The following is a 20,794-nucleotide window of genomic DNA, read 5'->3' on the forward strand; positions in this document are numbered from 1 at the left end:
CAACACTGGTCTCCCCAAGCCCTGGAATCCTTCAAGTCCCTCAAAGAGGCCTTTTCTTCCGCTCCAATTCTTCGGCACCCGGATCCCCTACAACCCTTCTTCATGGAAGTTGACGCCTCTGATGTCGGAGCTGGTGCAGTCTTATCACAGAGATCCATCTCTGACGGTAAACGTCATCCTTGTGCGTTCTTTTCTAAAAAATTTTCTGCCCCTGAACAGAACTATGATGTGGGGAATCGGGAACTACTCGCCATCAAATTAGCCTTGGAGGAATGGAGACACTTACTGGAGGGTTCTTCGGTTCCTGTGACGATTTTTACCGACCATAAAAATCTTGAGTTCATCCAAACCCTCAAACGTCTGAATCCCCGACAAGCCAGATGGGCACTTTTCTTTTCCCGTTTTAATTTTGTCATTACTTTTCGTCCTGGCTCCAGAAACAGGAAGGCCGATGCCTTATCCAGAAGCTTTATTCCCGAAGATTCTGTGTCCAAGGAACCTGAACCTATTGTACCCTCTATCAAGATTATTGCTGCCTTGTTCCCTTCCTGTGCCTCCCAATTGTTGTCCGCTCAAGATTCTGCTCCTGCGGAAACTCCTCTTGGTGTTGCTTTTGTCCCTCCTGAATTTCGTCTTACTATTTTGTCTCAGTCTCATTGTTCCAAACAGGCTGGACATCCTGGAATTCAGAAGACGACCGAGCTTTTGTCTCGTCTAGTATGGTGGCCAACCTTAAGAAAGGACGTTAAAGATTTTGTCTCCTCATGTTCCACGTGTGCTGTGTCTAAATCCGGACATTCTCCTCCCAAGGGTTTTCTTCTTCCACTACCCATCCCATCTCGACCCTGGACTCATCTCGCCATGGACTTTATTGTAGATTTGCCCATTTCCTCCGGCCACACTGTCATTTGGGTTGTTATCGACAGATTCAGTAAGATGGCTCATTTCACTCCTCTCCGCAAACTGCCTTCCGCTCCAGAACTTTCTGAACTATTTATTAAACATATTTTTCGCCTCCATGGCTTTCCTGCAGAAATTGTGTCCGATCGTGGCCCCCAATTTGTGTCTAAGTTTTGGAGGTCACTGTGTAAAGCTTTAAATATTTCTCTTCAATTTTCTTCTTCTTATCATCCTCAGTCCAATGGTTCCGCTGAACGTGTTAACCAGGCCTTGGAGCAATTTCTTCGTTGCCATGTATCCTTGTGTCAAGACGACTGGTCGGACCTTCTTCCCTGGGCGGAGTTTGCTCATAACAATTCTTTTCATTCTTCTTCCCAGAAATCTCCTTTCTTCTGTGTGTATGGCCGAAACCCATTGGCATTCCCTCAGGATCTCTTACTCACAAACGTTCCTGCTGCTAATGATCAAGCCGCTCATATGCTGGCCATCTGGCAGGCCACCACTGCTAATTTGGAAAAAAGTTCGTCCTCCCAGAAGAAGTTTGCCGACAGGAAAAGAATTGCCGCTCCACCCTATGCTCCTGGTGACAAGGTCTGGTTGTCTACACGGAATATTCGCCTCAAGATTCCCACTCCCAAGCTTGGCCCCAAATTCATCGGTCCCTTTCCCATCATCGAGGTCATCAACCCTGTGGCAGTTCGTCTTCTTCTTCCTCCCGAGATGCGGATCCCCAATGCTTTTCATGTGTCTCTCCTTAAACCTGCAGTGTCTTCCTCCTCTTCTTCTTCCACAGCTCCTGTTGTTATCGATGACCATCTAGAATTTGAAGTCAGCAGGATTCTGGACTCTCGTTTTTCCAGGGGCGCTCTCCAGTATCTTGTCGAATGGAAGGGTTTCGGTCCCGAGGAATGCTCTTGGGTGAAAAAATCTGATGTCCATGCCCCCATCCTTGTTCGCAGGTTTCATAGGCAGTTTCCTTCTCGTCCTGGTCCCGGTGGTCCTGAGGCCCCCCCTAAGGAAGGGGGTACTGTAATGGAATCTTCTGACCTGCTCCAAGATGGCGTCCAAAATGGCGATTCCTCTTCCCTGCACATGGTTCCGGCTGGTCGCAATCCTCCTGCATCATCTCCTTCTCGCCCTGTGATTGGTCGCCGGCGACGGAACGGACGCCGGCGTCAGAATCGGGCGCCGGCGTCAAGGCGTCAGCGTGGGGACGCTGGCGTCTGCGTCTGACGCAAGCGCGTCAATTTTGGCGCCAATAGACTGGACTATAAAGACCCTCATTTCCTTCCTGACCTTGCCCAATTATAGGTCTGTTTCATATAGTTCCTGGGTGCGATATATTCTGTCTTGATCTTCCGTGTTTTGAACCTTTGCCTGTTATCGACTTTGAATCTGTGCTGCCTGTCTTGACCATTCTGCCTGTTTGACGACCATTCTTTGATAAACCCTTTTCTGTACTGCGAACCTGATTTGTTGCTTCCTCTTTGGTCCTTACTTCAACTGCGCCTTCGGGCATTACAGATAGCACATTTATATTGTATTGTAAGGTACATTTTTAAATATGAATATATGTTAAAAATGCAGGTTCTAGATTAGTGATGGCAAAACTCCAAAATATTTAGCTGACGCATACGCAAGAAAACCACAAGAGTCCATATATGAGATTGAATGAGAAGAATCAATTTAACAACCATGTTACCATTCTGATATACAAAAATACAGTGAAAGTAAAGCCTGCGTGTAAACAAGTTGTTGTATACAGTTAAGGGAACTGTTATCCTGAATGCTTGGGTCCTTGGGTTTTCTTGACAACAGGACTTTCCATAATTTGGATCTTCATAACTTCTACTAGAAAATCATGTAAACAGTAAATAAACCCAATAGGCTGGTTTTGCCTCCAGTAAGGATTAATTGTATCTTAGTTTGGATCAAGTTTAAGGTACTGTTTAATTATTACTATACTATTAACCTTACCACACTTAGGGATGACTTCTCGCACAGCTCTTTCAGCTGTATTTTTCATCAGCTGACGTGTCAACACTTGCCTTATTCTTTTTCTAATTAAATAATTTCCTGATGTAAATACAGCAGTTCATATGCATCACTGAAGTAAAAAGCACAATCATATTCATCTTTTGCCTTGGTAACTAATTTGGAATATTTATCACCCTAGTTGTGACTTTGTGTATTTCTGTTTTGCAACATGTGGATCCTTTTAGACCAATGATGTCATTTGCAGGAAGAGTGTTATTTTGCAACATTCTAGTTCCTATTTACCAAATCAGCTTCATAATAGCGGTGGGTGGGTGGGGGGGAATGTCAAGGTTTAAATAATGATTTTGCTAAGTATATTCAGACATGATTAAGAAAATATAGTTGTACAACATACATTTCAAATTTTTCAATTAAGAATTTATAGAGATATACATTTCACCAAGTCATTCTGCTTCTTTTTAATAGTTATGTGTTATGCCCTCTGTGAATTAAACACACGATTATATTGTGCAGGGCAAATTTCCGAGTAGGGGTGAATCTTGCATTAATTTATAAACAAATAGAAACACATGCCTGCCTATATGTTGCCAAACAGTTTTCATATAGGTCGTTGACAGTATTATGTCTATGTAGAATAAAGTTTAGCAAATCTACAGATTGACAAAAAATTATCAGTAGTGACTGCAAACAAAAAATAAAATAAACTGGCATAATACTTTGTGTTTTAAAAGCATGGGAAGTCTATTAAGGCTATTAAAGAATTGTCCTGTAATACTTAGGCTGTGTATAAACAAAGTAGCAGTTTGAATAGGTGGATAGCAGGCTTGCATGGATTAACTGACTGCATTACCTTCTTTAATGGAAAAGTAAGCAAACACATGAATATATGTTTACAAGATTATTAGAAATCATAGGGATTAAGCATCAAGTGCCAATAGATTTACTTGAACCACCTAATTAATCCGTAAAGTAGCTGGTAGCAGAATATAATAGAATAAAATCTGGTACATTAAAAACGTATAGACACACCCATAGGCTATCACATGCAATTTGTGCTGTAATAGGTGATGTAATTGGATCTTGTTGTCAAGTGCTTGTTTCAGTATCAGTTGAATCAGAAAGAAGCTATTTGCTGTTGGATCACTGCAGTTTTCTTTTAATCATAGAAATGTACTAGCAGTCCCTAGGGCAATTTTATTTACATTGGTCTAAATGTTTACAAGTGCAGCAAAACATAATGACCAACAACAAATAACTTAGATTACTGTAAGTATTTGCATTTCAGCCTGCATTGAAACCGTGTATGTACCCTAATATAGTAAGATCAATGAGAGCAAATGTCACACGCAATGTTACTGTAAGTTTCAATTCTCTTTGGGAATTTCACCACAAATACTGATTCTTATGTGTTTAATCCACTGTGTGATCGATTATATTTTCTCATTTTATTTAATCCCTGGCCATACTAATTGCGAATCAAATGCTTATTTCAATATATAATGTTCCGTGTTTATTTATAGAAGGGCCAGGTTTCTGAATTGTGTTTTAACACTGAGCTGAAGAACATTACTGGGTTTCAGTATGAGTTTACCATAGCATCAAGCACAACTGCCTAAAAGGTCCATTCTTTACCACAAGACAAGAAGGAAAGCAGTCTAAGCATTTAAGGGACTTTTTTCAGAGGAATATAGATCTCAGCATCAGTATATAACTATTGAATCTGCTGTTAAATGCTAAACTGTATTTAATAAGTGTCCTAAAATTTCTCTATGGCTGTCCCTTGTATTTATGCACTTGTTAAAGAAACTAAAGTCTGTCACGTCTGTTATTGACTTCCCTCCATTATTAATTCCCCTGACATATATATATAATAGTTTATTTCACTGACTCCCTTTAAGCTGTGTATGTTTGGGTAGATGATATTTATAGCATGCACTCAGCTACCCCTCTGTGAACACTTCTACAGCCTACTTCTTACTTTGTACAGGTTGCCCAGAATACTTCATGTTACTAGAGCCAGACCTTAAACAGATGTATGCATGGCAAGTGCATTTTTCACTATTTACTTGTGGGCACAAACAAGAGTCCTTTACTTAACCAGTTACAATAAATCATCAAAATAATATTTAGAAGGTGCTATTAATTCCACTATATGTTGGCTTAAAAACTCTATAAAACACAACCCATACAGCTTGGTGATTATTTTTCTTTTGAGTATTTAAAGCTTACATCTATGAAGTTTGTTTGCAGAAGAAAATCAGTACATTGTGAGTATTTGTGGCAAAGAAGGGTTAGGAGGCCCTTGATGCTGTGATTCATTCCTAGCCTGTATATTATTCCTTTGTGACTAGTTTAAACACAGCAATAACATGACCTGCAATTGAGAAAAAACACACACATTTCTGCTCGTATAGAAATAAAATGTTTGAGTTCTAGAAAGCTCACTTCAAACATTAAAAATTGGTTTGAATAAATGGTTGTTTGCAGCCACAGATAGTGTTAGAGAAAATTTTAGCCTTGTTCTTTTTGCAAACAAGTGTCCCCTGTGTGTTTCTCCTCTAAGAATGGAAGACAGTCCAGAACACCTTACTGGTTTGATTCAATTGTATGAGAAAAATATATCTTCTGTTTTATCTCTTAATAATTCCACTAGGCTCCACAATGAAATCTGAAGATGATTTGTTATTGTTTTCTTTCTTGCAGCTGAATTTGACCTAATGTAAGTTGTTTCTTAACACTATTGTATATAAAGCTTTTAATGCATCCAGGTGAATATATATCTAGTAGTAGTAAGTCTAAAGCAACAAAAATAAATGCCAATAAATATGAATCATGAGGGACCCTTTCAGCAGTTACACAAAAAAGATTATAGACTGTTTCTACCAAATGTCATCTCATCTCATGCTTATAGGTACCCCCCAAGATACAGAACAAAGCCCCTTTGTTTTAAGCAGACTGGAAAGTGTGTGGCTGCTGAGATTGGGTCATTGCAAAACATTAACAATGTAGAAACAGCAGCACCTAAACACAAGCGAAGTAGTTAGTTAAGTAGTTGATCCTCTAGAACGAAAGGTGTTTCCCCAATCAGGCAATCAGCAGGGCTCTCCTCCACCCTCAAAAAAGACAATTTCCACAAGAGATTGCTCTATTCCTCAAAAACCACAAGGTTTTGAGGGGGAATAAAACAGAAAATATATATATAGTGCAGTATTTCAAAATAAATTATGATATTTTTAGTGAACTTGCTATGTTCGAATATAACTGCATGTGAATAAAAAATCATGCACCACCATCAGGAGTTAATATTTAACCAGTGTAAACATAGCAAGTTCACTAAAAATATCATTTTATTTTGAAATACAAGACAAGTAGTGTAGTAAGGACTGAATAGACCTGTAGATTTCGGAAACAGGACAACCAGTCAATACAATACGCACATGACAAAGAATAAAAGGACTAGAGGGATCTATACATATTCTTTCTACACATATTCCCTTTTCTCTTTAACTTTAGTCTAACAAAGCTGCATAAATCCATACTGGTTGCAAAACAATCCTGTTGGATTTATTTAATATTTAAACATTTTTTATTGTCGACCCATATTACAGTAAAACATATTACATATTACAGAAAAGTCTATTATCTGAAAAACCCCAGCTCATAAACATTCTGGATAATAGATCCCATGCCTGTACGAATTTTGAAGAGAGAAGACAACTGGTTCAAAAGAGAAGGGCTTCAAAACACAGTCTGGAAGCATCACAATAATTCACACCTTCAGTCATGTAATTTGAACAATTAACAGATGCATCAGTTGCCATACCACCATGGGCATTCGATAATGGTACTTTTATTTGCACTGCCTTAAGCTTTATGGCATGATAGTGACTAGATTATAATGATTTTACTATTCAGGAAATTTCCTGCCTCTTAAATTAGTGAACGTAGCACTAGTAGATCTATTTTAAAACTTTAAAAATAATTATAGTTAAAATATGAAAGAGCAGATTGAGACCTGCAATTGATGACTCTGAAAAATAAGTACACTAGTGAGGTTGATTTAAAACCCATAGGTTTACCCTGGGGTTGGGTGGATTTGAGCTAGGAATGTGAACCCCAGGTGTGGGTTTTGGCAGGTCGCATGTGAACTGCCCACCCATAAATGAGTTATTTACCATTCTGTACAGGGTCCCAGAGAACGCATAAAATTAATTTAAAATGTTACCTAGTTTCTAAAGTTTTAATTACTCTAGCAACCAGGGAACAATTGAAAGTTAAAACTTAATAAAAAAAAAAAAAAATAGATTAACAATAAAACATAACATTGAAATAGCGTGCATTTCTAATTTGCAGGCTGGAAAGGGCTATAATAAAAACTATACAAAATGAAAATCAGTTTAAGTTTTGCTTAGAACAAGCAAATGTTTAACAAACTAAATGTAAATATAAAGGTGAATTTCCATTTTAAGAATTGAGTAAAGTACCTGACCTGCTAGCATGGAACCATGGTCTTCTAAAAGAGTGCCATGTTTCCAGGGCAATTATTTTATTTATTTATTATATGAGTGGACATTTATTAAATGTTAGCAACTGTGGTCTTATAGGGCTACCGTACCTTAAATAAAATACCCAAATCTGTCTCAAACATCATCTTTGTGTTAGCATGCCCCACCACCCAGGGGGCCCATATGAGCAGTAGTCTTATAATTGGGACCTCCTAAAGAGACAGGTCCTGCTTAACTTAATAGTACAGGCCCAGAGATTACTGATTGCAGCCCTGGGCTCTTTTAAACCTATGCAAAATACTTCAGTTCTGAAGTACAAAAAAGAGTTAATACATATAACAAAATTAATTTCTGGATAGTGCAACTTTTTAATAAAAATTAAGGCAAGAAATTAGCCTCAAGCATATTTTTTAATCCAAATATTAAAACGAGCCAGAATAGGATGTCGATTCACAAGGTAAATTTCAAACTTAAAGCATAGCTCACAGTGTGTGCAGGATGGATACCTTTCACAGTTAATCAAGAAACTAACATTTGGAGTTCATAAAAATTTGGCAGCTGCTATCTTCTGTTAAGACTGAGCTGCCAAAAAACAAGAAATTAATATATGTATCTGTGAACAGTGCTGGTAACATCCAAGAATGATATTAAGTATATAACAAATAGGGGCATTTATTTTTTTAGATACAAAGGTGCAGAGCACCTTCACTGGATATTTACTTGGCTCTTGTAATACACTTATTAATATTGATATAAGTTTTGTTATAGACTTTTAACTCTCAGCAGCCGTTTGTAGCATTCTGCTAATTGATATATATGTGTATATAACACTTATTCATATGTAACATATGTTGCTTTCAGTTGTGCTAATTAAAAATGTATTCCCACAAGATCCAGTCTGTTAATAACAAGGCTGTATTTAATAAATAATTCTGAATGACAAGGATGTCTTTTTTTTTAAAATTTACCACAGAACAGTGGGCCACCGATTGTCATTCAATTTGATATTAACAAAATATTGACTGTAATAAAGTCTTCCATTAAAGGAGAACTCCACCCAAACACTATTTTTTGGCATAATGAAAGAAAATATAATCTAACAAATTTCCAATATACATTAACTTGAAAAGAGTGGTTTAAAGTTATTTGTAAAATGAGCTGCAATTTAAAGCAGCATTTGATTATCAATTTCTGTCCTCTGCTTCTGACTTTTATTAGTTTGTTAATCAGCTGGCTTCACTTATACTGTATCATAAATCAGAACCAGAAGTGTACATACCTCCCAACTGTCCCCTTTTCAGAGGGACAGTCCCTCTTTTGACACCTCAACCCGCAGTCCCTCATTTGTACTGGAAAGTCCCTCTTTTCTCTGCACTGAACAGCCAGAAAAAGAAACAAAGTTTCTCACTTAATTGGCTTTTAGCCCAGAACAGCTAACAGGTGCAAATAAGATACTTTGTAACAATTTTGAGACACAAAAACACAGTTTAGATAAGGAGAAATATTTTCAAACTTTTATAACCTGCCAAATTTTGTAAAACGAACATGGTAATTAGGGGGTGCGCTACGTGAGGGAAAAAAATTTTTGTCCCTCTTTTTACTTCCAAAATGTTGGGAGGTATGAGTGAAGAGAATATAAACAGCCCAGACAGATACTACTTTCATTAGCAATTGAGTGTTAAAATAATTCTAAAACCATAATAATGACCTATGCATTGTAGCTCCCCTTCAACTCAAGTGGTATTCGAAGCAACAAAGCTTATGCTGCATGTAAATATTGCTTAGTATTAACTGGCTATTTTTATCTATGGCTTCACTTTATTTAAGTTTATGCTGGGGAAAGCACTTTGCTAGCAGCTTTTGCAATTTGATCAAAGTTGTAGAATACTGACACCCAGGAAGCATTATAAGCCATTTAACACCAGCAGCTTTTAGAGCTGCAGAGAGATTGATTTTCCACAGAGTAAATAACTTGTAAAGATTTCTACAGAACATACAGTATGACAACTTAGTGCTTTAACTTAGTGCTCAGCAAGCGAAAACAGGATACACAGCCACAATGGAGCTTTTCCTATTGTTTGGAATCAAAGCAAGTAGCATAGGCTTGTCAATATACAGCACACTTTGCTCCTTTCAGTTTTCATTAAGATGTCAGAGGGCCCGAACCGAATGTAGGAATCTGACAAATCTTCAGTACTGTTGTAAACTGATGAAAAAAATGTGCTGCCATGTTTCACATGTCCTTTAAAGTCATCTCTTTTGTTTTGGCTTGTTATAAAATGCACATAGCACGGACATGTTTTACTTGTGTCAATTTCAGTTTGCTGCAATGACAGGGCATTTTGGGGTGCTTTGTGATGCATGATTTGCGCAGTTGGCAAGGCACCATGTGTTTCATTGTGTTAAGGCTCTGGAGTAGAGCACTGGTAACAGAAGACATACGTGGAGCTTCTGTTGGTTTTGGAAGCTGAATCCTTCAGGAGAGGAGCCAGGGATTACTTTTTTCTTGTTACCTGCATATTCAGTTGACAGGCTGACCAGACAAGGTTTGCATTAAATAAGAGTCAACTTGGCTGGTTTTGCCTGTACAGCAAAAAAAAATGTAGGAACAGAAATTGTCCCGAAAGCTTTCTACTTCAATTTAACAATTGTCATCAGAGATAGTCAGACACCTCTGGCATGATGGAGCTATGGATAAACGAAGGAAGAATTCACTGGCACACAAAGGTTCTTTCAAGCAGGTACAAGCCCTTGCTAAGTTTATTTTGCAGAGGTGCAACGTTTCGGGGTAAACCCCTTTATCAAGCATACAAAACACACTGTGAGGCAACTATTTAACACCACCGTGTGACAAGTTAATTAGCATAATTAATTGAGTACAATTTAACCCTTTTAGTCCCAGGAAAAAATATAATTCCGATTGATGTATTTTATAAGTGTCCATATAAATTGAAGACTTTTCCATTATATATTTTCAAAAAACCAAATTATCCAAAAGACAGTGAAATAGAAAAAAAATTTTTCTTTGACTGTAGAAAAAAGTTCAAGAACATAATTGTCCATAACACAAATTAGAAATGTCCAGGGAAATTGGAAGCGTCCAGAAAAAATTCAGTGCAGCAACCAAAAACAGAAGAAAAAAGAAACAAAATTCTTTGTTACAAAGTTGTTACGTATTAGCTTAAGGCTAGATAAATAGTATAATTGATATAATGTAACAATATACAAATTCAAGTACTATTTTACCCTACACAAATGGGGAGAGGAGAACAGTATCTGTCCCTGTGGCATATTCTCATTGCTGGTTATCTGTAAAAGATGTATAAAAAAGGTTAGTCATATTTATAGAAAGCAGGACATATTGAATTCTTCATTTAACCCCTTAGGGTATCTAGACTGCAATTTCCATATCCAATAACATTCCTTCTGTAATAGCCTTTTCTTTTTATCCAAACCTTGTTGCATTGTGACCTTTTCCAGAATTTGCCACCGAATCTGCGAAACCTGGTGGCTATGGTTAAAGAAATGTGTTCCCAATAAAGTTTCTTTCTTAAATTTCGATGTTTCCTTTTCTTTATTTGTATTAGCATTTGTTGCAACCAAGGGTGGTTTATAATTACGGATCACAGACTTGTGTTCGTTCAGCCTTGTTTTAATAGGTCTACTGGTTTGCCCTACGTATGCTAACCCGCAAGGACATTTTAAACAATATATGACGTTGCTGGTATCACAAGTGTGAAATCCATTAAGTTCAATTTTCTGACCTGATTGTGGGTGAGTGACTGAACCTCCTGGTATTATGCCTGTACAATGCTCGCAACTCCTACATGGGAAAGTGCCATTTGTTTTTATAGAAAAGGGGGGTCCTTGCTCAGTTACTTTCTTATTCTTAAGCAGATCTCTTATAGTTTTACCTCTTCTGTAGGAAAAAACAGATGGCTGTTTGAAGAGATTTCCATATTTGTCATCCGATTGCAATATTCCCCAATTTTTAAGAATGATATTCCTGCAAGATTTTGCATTTGTATCAAATGATGAAATGAATGGAATGCGCTGATTGGTGGAGTTACCCTTAGTCTTTCTAACCAAAGTGGTTTCTCTTGGAATGGCTGCTACTTCATTGCGCGTAGACATTAAGTTAGATGCACTGTACCCTTTTTCTACAAATTTTGAAACCATATGTAGTAATTCCTGTGCATACAGTTCCTCCGTAGAGGTAATCCGCTTAACTCGCATAAGCTGACTTTTTGGAAGCCCCTTGAAGAGGCCTTGTGGATGGAAACTTGTGGCTCTTAATAGGTTATTCCTATCCGTGGGCTTCGTGTACAGAGAGGTGACAAAGGTGGCATCAACATATTTAACATTTACATCAAGGAAATGTAATTCGGTCTCATTCACCTCCATTGTAAATTTTATAGTGGAATGAACACTGTTAAGATAAACCACGAATTCTTGGAGCTTCTCTAGGGTGCCTGTCCAGATGATAAACGTATCATCCACATATCGCATGTAGGTATGAATAAAATGACAAAATTCCTCATTCCCAAAAACAAACTTTTTCTCAAAATAGTCCATAAACAGGTTGGCATAGGCTGGTGCCATGTTGGCACCCATGGCACAACCTTGTAGCTGTAAGTAATATTGGATAAAGCCAGACTGCCCATAAGGCTTTAGCAAGCTCAGGGTGGCTACCCCCCCCAGTCAGGCTCCAAAGCACAGGCCAATTGCCCTGAAATTCAGAGGAGAATCCCTTTTTGGGCCTAAAACAAACAATTGTTGACATCACAGGAGAAAATAGCACCTTCCTCTGCCCTGGAAAAGATCCAGATTGGATCTCCAACTTCTGCAACAAGTCAGCTGACTCTGCTCAAAGGAGAAGCTGTGCACTGTAGCAACACCATGTCAGACGCAACACAAAACCCCTTATCTAAAAAGTCAATTCAGCATCAGTTCTCTGACTGGAGGCAAAACATTTGTAGGAAGATTGATACTTGGACCCTAAACATCATCAAACACTGTTACAGGATTCCATTCCTTTCCCACATCACCATGGAGATTTGCACCAAACACAAGCACTTCAGTTGTTTTCATCAAAGGTTTTATTTCAGTTCCTAGCTTACAGAAATTTCAGAATTATTATTCAAGCCTATTTTTCATACTAAAAAATTAGGGACCTTTTAGACTCACCCCAAACGTAAAACCCATGAACCCACTGGCTTGCAAACAAAAATTTAGAATGAACTCTCTGAAATTAGTTTGAGCGGTTATGGAGCTAAAAGTCTTTATGACATCAATAGAATTATTGCCACATGCCCATCTACCCAGTATCCACAGCTGACCAAGCAGCCAGGGACACAATCCATATTCTGTTTTAACACATCATGGATGACTGATTAACCTCTTCAGTGGCATCCTTGTTTTTCTGAGGATGAGCTTCAATCCTCTCTCGCAGAAGATCTTCCTCCCAGATGACAAAATTAGCAGACCAATTCCTCCTCAATCAAAATAATAACTGTGAATGACTGCTTAAAGTAAGATTGACACTAGCCAACAACTCTTCAAAATATTAATGTGCATTACAAGTTTGCCATAGGTCATGTTGATAGAAGATAGAGGAACATCGGTAATGTGAAGCATCATTCAAATACTTTTTTATGGCAAAATTATAAATAGCATGCAAAGACAATATTATGATAGATGTAAAAAAGGTTTTGTTTCTGGTGTCGGTATCGCTTTAGGGCGCTGCAGATTCATGGTTGCCTCATTAGAAGCCATTACATTTGCCAGGTTTCCCATGAGACTTTTACTGAAAAATTTCCCCAGATATTGGAACAAGCTCTAACCACAGTTAACTCCAATAAATAAAGAGACAAAGTGGAGTTTAGGTTAGTGGTAAGACCAACCATATTTGTCAAGGGAAGACGTTGGAAACAACATCTTGTGCTTTCACTTGCACACAGTGGATTTTGGCACAACAATGTATAAGCATTAATTTCTGCACCCAGATCTGCTCTATATGTCTGCACCCAGGTCCATCAAGTTCCTGTGAGTGCAGATACAGTAACGGCAGATGCCTGCTGACCAAATTCTTTCCTTCTATGATGGATTTTATGGATTTCGCTAGCTACCTGTTTATTGATCTCTCCTACTTGACATTTTATTAGAATCTGCCCTTTTGTCTGTAGCCTCTCTGATTACTGACTCTTTACTGGGCTGAATAAGGACATTAAGAAAAGGCTTGCATTTATGAGCAAGGAGTACAAAAAAGATGGCGTGTATGTTATAAGTGGTATTTTGATTTGTGTAAATAGCAGAGGTAAGTTGATCAAAGATTCAAGACAATATAAACCACACTCCATTGCCCAAAAACATTAAAAGATTTTTGCATTTTATTAAGTAAAATAGTAAAATTCTTTGCCCTCTTCTAATATACTAGACCCAATTCATTTTAATGTAATTAGGATGTAGAGAACAGTGGCATAGTAATTAGATAATGCTATGCCATCTTTCATTACACCTCATACTGCAGAGGTGTGCTATTCTAGAGAAATGCTGTTTTGTTAAAATCCTTAAGCATAGTTTCAAAAGGTTTTCCAATAAGGCACAGGGGATCTGAATCATCATCTTCTTCTTTTCTAATTACTAATCACTTGTGAGAATGGATGACCAGAGCATCTGTGAAATAGAGAAAGTCAGATATTAATGTTGGAAGTTAACTATTAAATATATCTGTAAATCAGATACAGCCCTAGGCTAGATAAGGCAATGAGAAGGAACAATATTACATTTCTCCTATATCAGTGTGCTCTTAGGGTAGATATTATTTTTTTATGTAGAACTATAAAGTGTAATGCTCTGACACTGCTGAGAGGTATTCAGGAGGGAATAGGTAAAGCGGAAAGCCAGGGTATACCCGTAGATGGCAGGACAGAGTCTTGAATCCATAATAAAGACAGTTTAATAAGCGTAAACTTACAGAAAAGGTGCAAACCACAGTACAAGCAGTGATGAAGAAAACAACAATCAGGAATTGTAGTTAGAAACAGGCCAAGGTCAATACCGGGAAATCCACGTAGGTAGGGATCAGGACACAGGAACACTGGAATCTGGAACAAGGAAAACAGGAGCATGGAATACAAGAACTTGGAAAGGACAGCAAGTTTTGCAGGGAAAAACGCAATGACTAATTGCTGAGCAAGGGTCAGGGCTGGGCTTATAAGGGGGACATAAATGGAAATGGGAAACACATGAGGGTAACAAGATGGGAGGAGACCAGGGAGTAAAGAGACTGGAAACAGGCAGAGTCAGGAACATATGATAACAGATCAGGACCAGCCCCAAGAGCCTCCAGTTGGTCACTAGCTAAGTGCAAGTCCCAAACTGCACACATAAGAGCTCAAGTCTGGGCTGGTCCTGACATAAAGCAGTAATGTTTATTAGAAAAGGGACATATTTTAGCAGTGAAATAAGCATATGTATATTAAAAATACTGTAGTGTATTTTATAACATGTCTTTAGACCCTGTCAGGCAGAGAAAAGAAGCTGCCGTATTCTAAGTTGGTAGCAAAGTGCAATGCTTTATTTTTTTGAAAAGCCATCTGTTCTTCTTACTACATATGTCTAGTGTTATGGCTCACCCCATTTTAATTACATAACTAGTAAAGTAACATTAGAAAATTTCACTGATGGTGGCCTTTCCACAAATCAGGGCCTGGCTAGACTGAGGAGGTGCAGAGAGCCTGTCCTTATTAAAAATTACAAGAGTTGACAAACTCGTAACTGTTGTAAAAGAGATTATCCAATATTCACTGCCAAATGATTCAACATGGAAAACCTAAACAATAGATTGTATTTCATACTGTGAAAAGGTTATAAAAAAAACCCACATATAGGGTATTCCTATATATTTATCTTTTAATAACATTATCAACTATCATTTTCACCGGCCAGGTGGCAACCCTATCCACATAATCCTCTGGAGTCCCTGCTTCTGATCCATATAGAAAAACAGTTATATGTTGCCACAGTCTGGATCTATAAATTCAAAATTTAAATAAAAGCAAAAAAGTGCATTAAAAAAAGCTCATAGAAATTTGTAATGAGGAGTATATATGGTTTAGATACAACAAAAATACTTCACAGTTCCTGGTATATCCTTGTATATTCTGATAAAGGAGGCAATGGCTAGTAAAACATGTATTGTTATTAAGTGAATGCAGTGCTACATGATCCAATTTACTATGGTGAATATGAAGTAATTGTTCTGTTAAGTATAAAGTAATTCCAGGTAGTTTTGCCCATATAAAGGAAGCACAAAGGTTTTATAACTGCAGCAAATTGGTGGCACTGTTTTTCTGCTGCCATAAAACCTCTATTTTAATCAGCTGGAAGAATTTCTGAACACAGGAAGAGATAATATTTTCAAAGGTAAATGTTTCTTCTTGTACTTCTGGATGTATTTTATTCTACAACCTAGTCAATGTCATCAATATAGTTGTTGGATTTCACATGAAAACAAGGTTTAGTGAACGACTTGTTAAATGAACGGTAATCCAATAAATGGGGGTAAAACTCATCACTGAGAAAAGGGGCCCAGATGCACATGCCCCAAACCTTACCTTAAGGGAGGTTTAGATTTTCTGCATTATTTTTATCATGATGGTCTGTTTAAGATAGCCTGCTGATAATGAAGAATAATCTTTAGTGAATGAGTTTTTGAAAATGTTTGTGCTTTCCTACTTCCTAGCACATATTATGCATGCCCTTATCTATAGTCTGGTTATGATTCTACTACAGTCTCACACAAAGTCCATAAGTCTGTTATTTCTTTGCACTTTAATAGCAAAACGTAGAAGCCTAATTTATTTTTATTTTTTTTTACAAATAAATTATAGACAGGTAGGTAAAGAAATAAAGAAGAGCTCCATGGATCTTTTAATAGAAATAGTTATTTTATTAAAAATCAGAACATTTGATCAACAAAAATCTACTCACCCATACATAATGGTTATGTGGTATTGAATGAGATAAAAGAAAGGAAAAGTCTCCATATGATGATAGCATTTCTTTACGATTTCTTGTCTCCCTAAACTGCAAGCAATCATTATTTCTTACTGACTACAAGTAGGCGGTGTATAAAAAGATTTCCTTTTACAACTAAAAACAGTGGTAATATATTTTTGAAAATAATGAAATTGGTTTTTCGACACAAAACATTATATAAACATCACGCATTTCCTGCTAAATAAATGCATAATGATAATCTGCAAATAATGTATCTAGTTAAGTACTGTGAATAAAATTCCACCAGGCTCCAATGATCTGACAAAGTTGTATGGTGACACTCAAAATTAAATCTGTTGCAATGAGAGACACAATTAAATGAATATTTGCATTTATTGTCCTGAGCATTGTTATATTAATAGCTTGTATAAAATACACAATTGGAGAATAGATTTGCATGGAAACGGAAGGCTGTAGTTTTTTCCATGTGAGCAACTTAATTTATTATAAAATCCAATTAGCAGATTATCAACTGTGTACAAAGAACATTTTGTATTAAATCTATTTAGTTTGAACTGCACATTACTTCTGTGTAATTATAAGGCATAATAAAAATATATTCTTGCCAGAGTAATGAGGGGGACTTCACAGTTCCTTACATTATTCCATTTAACCATCTTTCTTTGTGCACTGTTAACACAATGCATTTTCAGATGTTGAGCTAAAACAAGCTCCTTTAACAGCTACATTTGACCTGTCCTTGGTGTCAGACTGAGAAAAGAAAAATATGTTCCAATAACTCTGTGACTGCAATGTACAATATTCTAGTGAAATTGTCATGTACAGATTGAACCTTACAGAACTCCTCTGGGGATATTTACTAGGACACTACACAAGTAAGAAATAAGATGTAGAATCATACTGATAATTAAAAATCCTGGTACCATAAATATCACAAATATAAAAAATTATAAAAACAAAATATATACAAATATAAAAAATTAAGGCTCAGAGTAACTGACACTTTTTTGTCAGAAAGCTCTATCTTCAATATTCTATAAAAGAGCTCATTTATAGAGTGCAGAACTGCACCCATAATATGTCATACCACAATGTGTTTATTATTATTCTTTCTCATCTATACAAGCACCATTCATTAATTTGCTGGTTATTCCAGGTTTGGTGCAAGAAGTCAAACCACATCATGTGTTGGCACACGAAAGCTAACATTTGCCTTGACCAGGAGTAAAGAACAGGTCTCCCATTGTGTTGTACTTGTAGGAACGCTATTGAATTAAAGTTATGCTGGATAACATATGAATGTCGAAGACTGCTGTCGCAGTGACCAAATGTGCCAAGGGATTATTTATTAAATGTGTAAATTAACAATTTTTTTATCTCCTTGCACACTGTCATAGTATGGCTATCTGTGTGGGGTTGGCGTTAATTTATAATGCTGGACAGACAACCACTGTATTAATATTTATTGCTCCAGCAGTGGCGTAACTAGTTGTTACTGAGCGCCACAGCAGATTTATTTTAGGGCCCCTAAAATATCCAGAGGTTGTCCTGTTTTGCTAATATATTCTAAAGTTACTCAATTATTACGGCCTCATTGGGCCCTTTGTACCTCTGTTTCCTCTGTAAAGGATTCAGATGTGTTTTTTGCCTTCCTCTGGAAAGTTAGGCAAGTGTTCATTTAGACCGAAAGATTGAACTCTATGGACACACACCAGAGTGTTCTAGATAAATTCACTTTGTAGGTGTCTTTTTATCTATCCCCCTCTTTTTGTGTTCCAGATTTTATTTTGGTTGTTCTAGGAGTTTATGTATATTTCTTTTAGAATGAAACTGTTAACATGTTTGTTCCTTTTTATAGGGAGGCTTTTCTTTATGATGATCTAGAAGAAACCAAGCTAAATTCGGATAATGGAGAACAGGATGCCTGTTATACAGTGCAATCAAGATACATCACATACATCAGTGGAGAAATCTAACAGCCCAACACATGGGAACAAGGATATTTATGGCTCAGGTGAGTTCATCAAATGAAACCCTATGAACGTTGTTTAAATCATATCTTGGGAAAGTTTTGCATAACCTATGGATTATTACAACTGAAAAATACACTTTAAAGTCTCTAGGTTTTCTCATCTGCTCACTCATTCCTAACACAGTGCTGAAAATAAGGAAATACCACTGGCAGTGGAGTAAACAGAAAAAAAGAGGCATATTTGTAGCAGACCATATATGCTGTACCATCTAGGAGAAATTGATGCATTAAAAGGGCAACAGTTCATCAGATTGCTGTTAAAATGAATATATACATATATATATATATATATATATATATATATATATATATATATATATATATATATATATATATAAAATAATATAATAATTTACATTTTTAATAATAAAAAAACAGTGTCTTGTACTTTATCCTAACTAAGATAGAATTTGATAGGATGGTACCTTTTTTGCTGCACAGCTAAAGACTCTAAGGAATATGTTGTTGTTTAATCAATACTAGTAACAATGATTGATAAAATACTTAGTCAGGATAGTCAGGAGAATATTTAGTCAGGTGTGTGCCTAACTCTATAGGTGTTTGTGTACCTCTACAGTCTATTTAGGGATGAGATCTCCAGTATACCATTAAATGTTAGTTTGTATTGTCATGAGGACATCTAGGGAAGACATCATTCCATGCACATATAAGTGTCACAAACTATAAGACTATAATATAATGTGGCACTAGTTGTTTATATTTGGTTGGAGTTTTTATTAACATGCTTGGGGTGTTATGTTTTCAAAGCAAAAACTGCTTCTAGATTCCCTTATTCCAGAAGAGCAGAAATTCAGTAAAATAAAAGGTTCTTTGTAAGTTTTAAAGCCATTCATATGCCTTAGGGACAATTCCTAACTGCCTCTAATGATGAACATGAAAATGGATGGGATTCTGAATAATCTAATTTAACTGTACGTTATGCTAAAAATAAAGGACCAAACGGAATGCTTGCACATATGTAAGGATACATTGCAATATGTTGAGAAATATTATTCAAAATAAAAATAGAAATAGAATGATTTCATGGTTAGTATCACTTTTGGTAAATGTATACTATTTTTACTGTGCATGAAAGAGTACTTCCTGAAATATAATATTCTGGGGAATTTTGTTTGAACAGTTGGCAGATACAATGGAATTTGCATTCTGTCTTACCAGCATTTCAATTCTTGTGCAGCAGGGCTATAGCAAATGCCAGAGTCATGGATATGTAGTGTTTTGTAATATTAAGGAATAACTAAACTTAACATCCATTTTTTACCAATAAAGATTTGCTCTTTATTATGCTGCTCTGAAAATGATCATCATTATCAATAAAGGTTTGGAAATTTACTAGCATATTTATCAATCAGTGTGAAAAAGTAACAGAATTAAAACATATTACACTGGCACTTTTTGAGCAGATTTTGAGAATACTGCTTTACTTTGAGTAAATGAGCCCTATTTTCTTAATCTGATAAAAATATGTTTTGATGTGGGAACAAAAACGGCAAACTGTCAGAAGGCTCTGCTCATGATCCTTGATTATGTAGGCCAACTCAAATGCTTGTTTGGGCATTGTTTGAATTATGCACAACATTCCCTAAATATATATTAACATACTGTTGGTGAGTGCATAGGATTTCTTCTCCTTGGGGCATGCGACCTGTTAGTTGTCAGAACGGGATTATTAGATATTTTAAAGGAGACTTGTGTGTTTTTATCCATACTTGAATTGGAGTGAAAAATGTGGAGGAACCCTAAAATGAAAATTGTGCATATGATTTTCTTGGCTGCCAATTCAGCTACTGCAAACACAGCACATTTTGTGTGTCATAACATAGCACAACTCCATCATATTCTGTATTACCCAAGATTATTTCATGTATATCATTCTCTCACTACTCCTTAATCTGCTGCTGTTTAATACCTTAATTTTCCCTTTTTTGTTTCCCCTGTTTTCTTCTTCTATCCTTCTCTCTATAACCCTCTCTGATGCCTCCACATTCTTTAACTGTTTAACACTTCTCTATCTTTTCTACTTCTCTCCTAGCAATCTTTTCTCTCCTTTAATCCTCTATATATTTTACTATATTATATTTTACCTCTGCATTGTATTTGCATGCAGCAGTGGAGAGGAGCAAAAGACAGTTCCGGGATCAGGGCCGGATTAACTTGCGCAGTGCTCCAAGGCCTCAGGTCCTAGCGCCCGCTGGCCACACGCACATCCTCCATAGCGCAGGGAACTCGGAGTTCCCAATATAGATTAGGATGCAGGGGGCGGCATGCTGTCCCTAAAATTAAGCCGCCCTAGGCCCGGGCAGGATTCAAAACT

The 20,794-nt window shown here is 36.8% G+C and overlaps 1 protein-coding gene and 1 long non-coding RNA gene across 6 annotated transcripts in view; one reads left to right on the forward strand and one right to left on the reverse strand.

Moving 5' to 3' along the window:
* sfmbt2.L (Scm like with four mbt domains 2 L homeolog) overlaps positions 1–20,794 on the forward strand; it is a 125,782-nt gene that overhangs the window by 19,085 nt on the left and 85,903 nt on the right. For all 3 annotated transcript variants that reach the window (XM_018252749.2, XM_018252750.2, XM_018252748.2), the window contains exon 2: positions 18,286–18,441. In XM_018252749.2, coding sequence (XP_018108238.1) covers positions 18,336–18,441 — 106 coding nt within the window. In that variant the 5' untranslated portion in view covers positions 18,286–18,335. The remainder of the gene's footprint in view (positions 1–18,285; positions 18,442–20,794) is intronic.
* Positions 13,771–20,794, reverse strand: part of LOC121401519 — a 301,118-nt gene continuing 294,094 nt past the window's right edge. For all 3 annotated transcript variants that reach the window (XR_005966307.1, XR_005966308.1, XR_005966306.1), the window contains 2 exons: positions 14,464–14,509; positions 13,771–14,078 (listed from right to left, as the gene is read on the reverse strand). This is a non-coding gene — a long non-coding RNA (uncharacterized LOC121401519). The remainder of the gene's footprint in view (positions 14,079–14,463; positions 14,510–20,794) is intronic.

This window comes from Xenopus laevis, chromosome 3L (assembly GCF_017654675.1).
Source record: "Xenopus laevis strain J_2021 chromosome 3L, Xenopus_laevis_v10.1, whole genome shotgun sequence".
In the NCBI taxonomy this organism is placed as follows: domain Eukaryota; kingdom Metazoa; phylum Chordata; class Amphibia; order Anura; family Pipidae; genus Xenopus; species Xenopus laevis.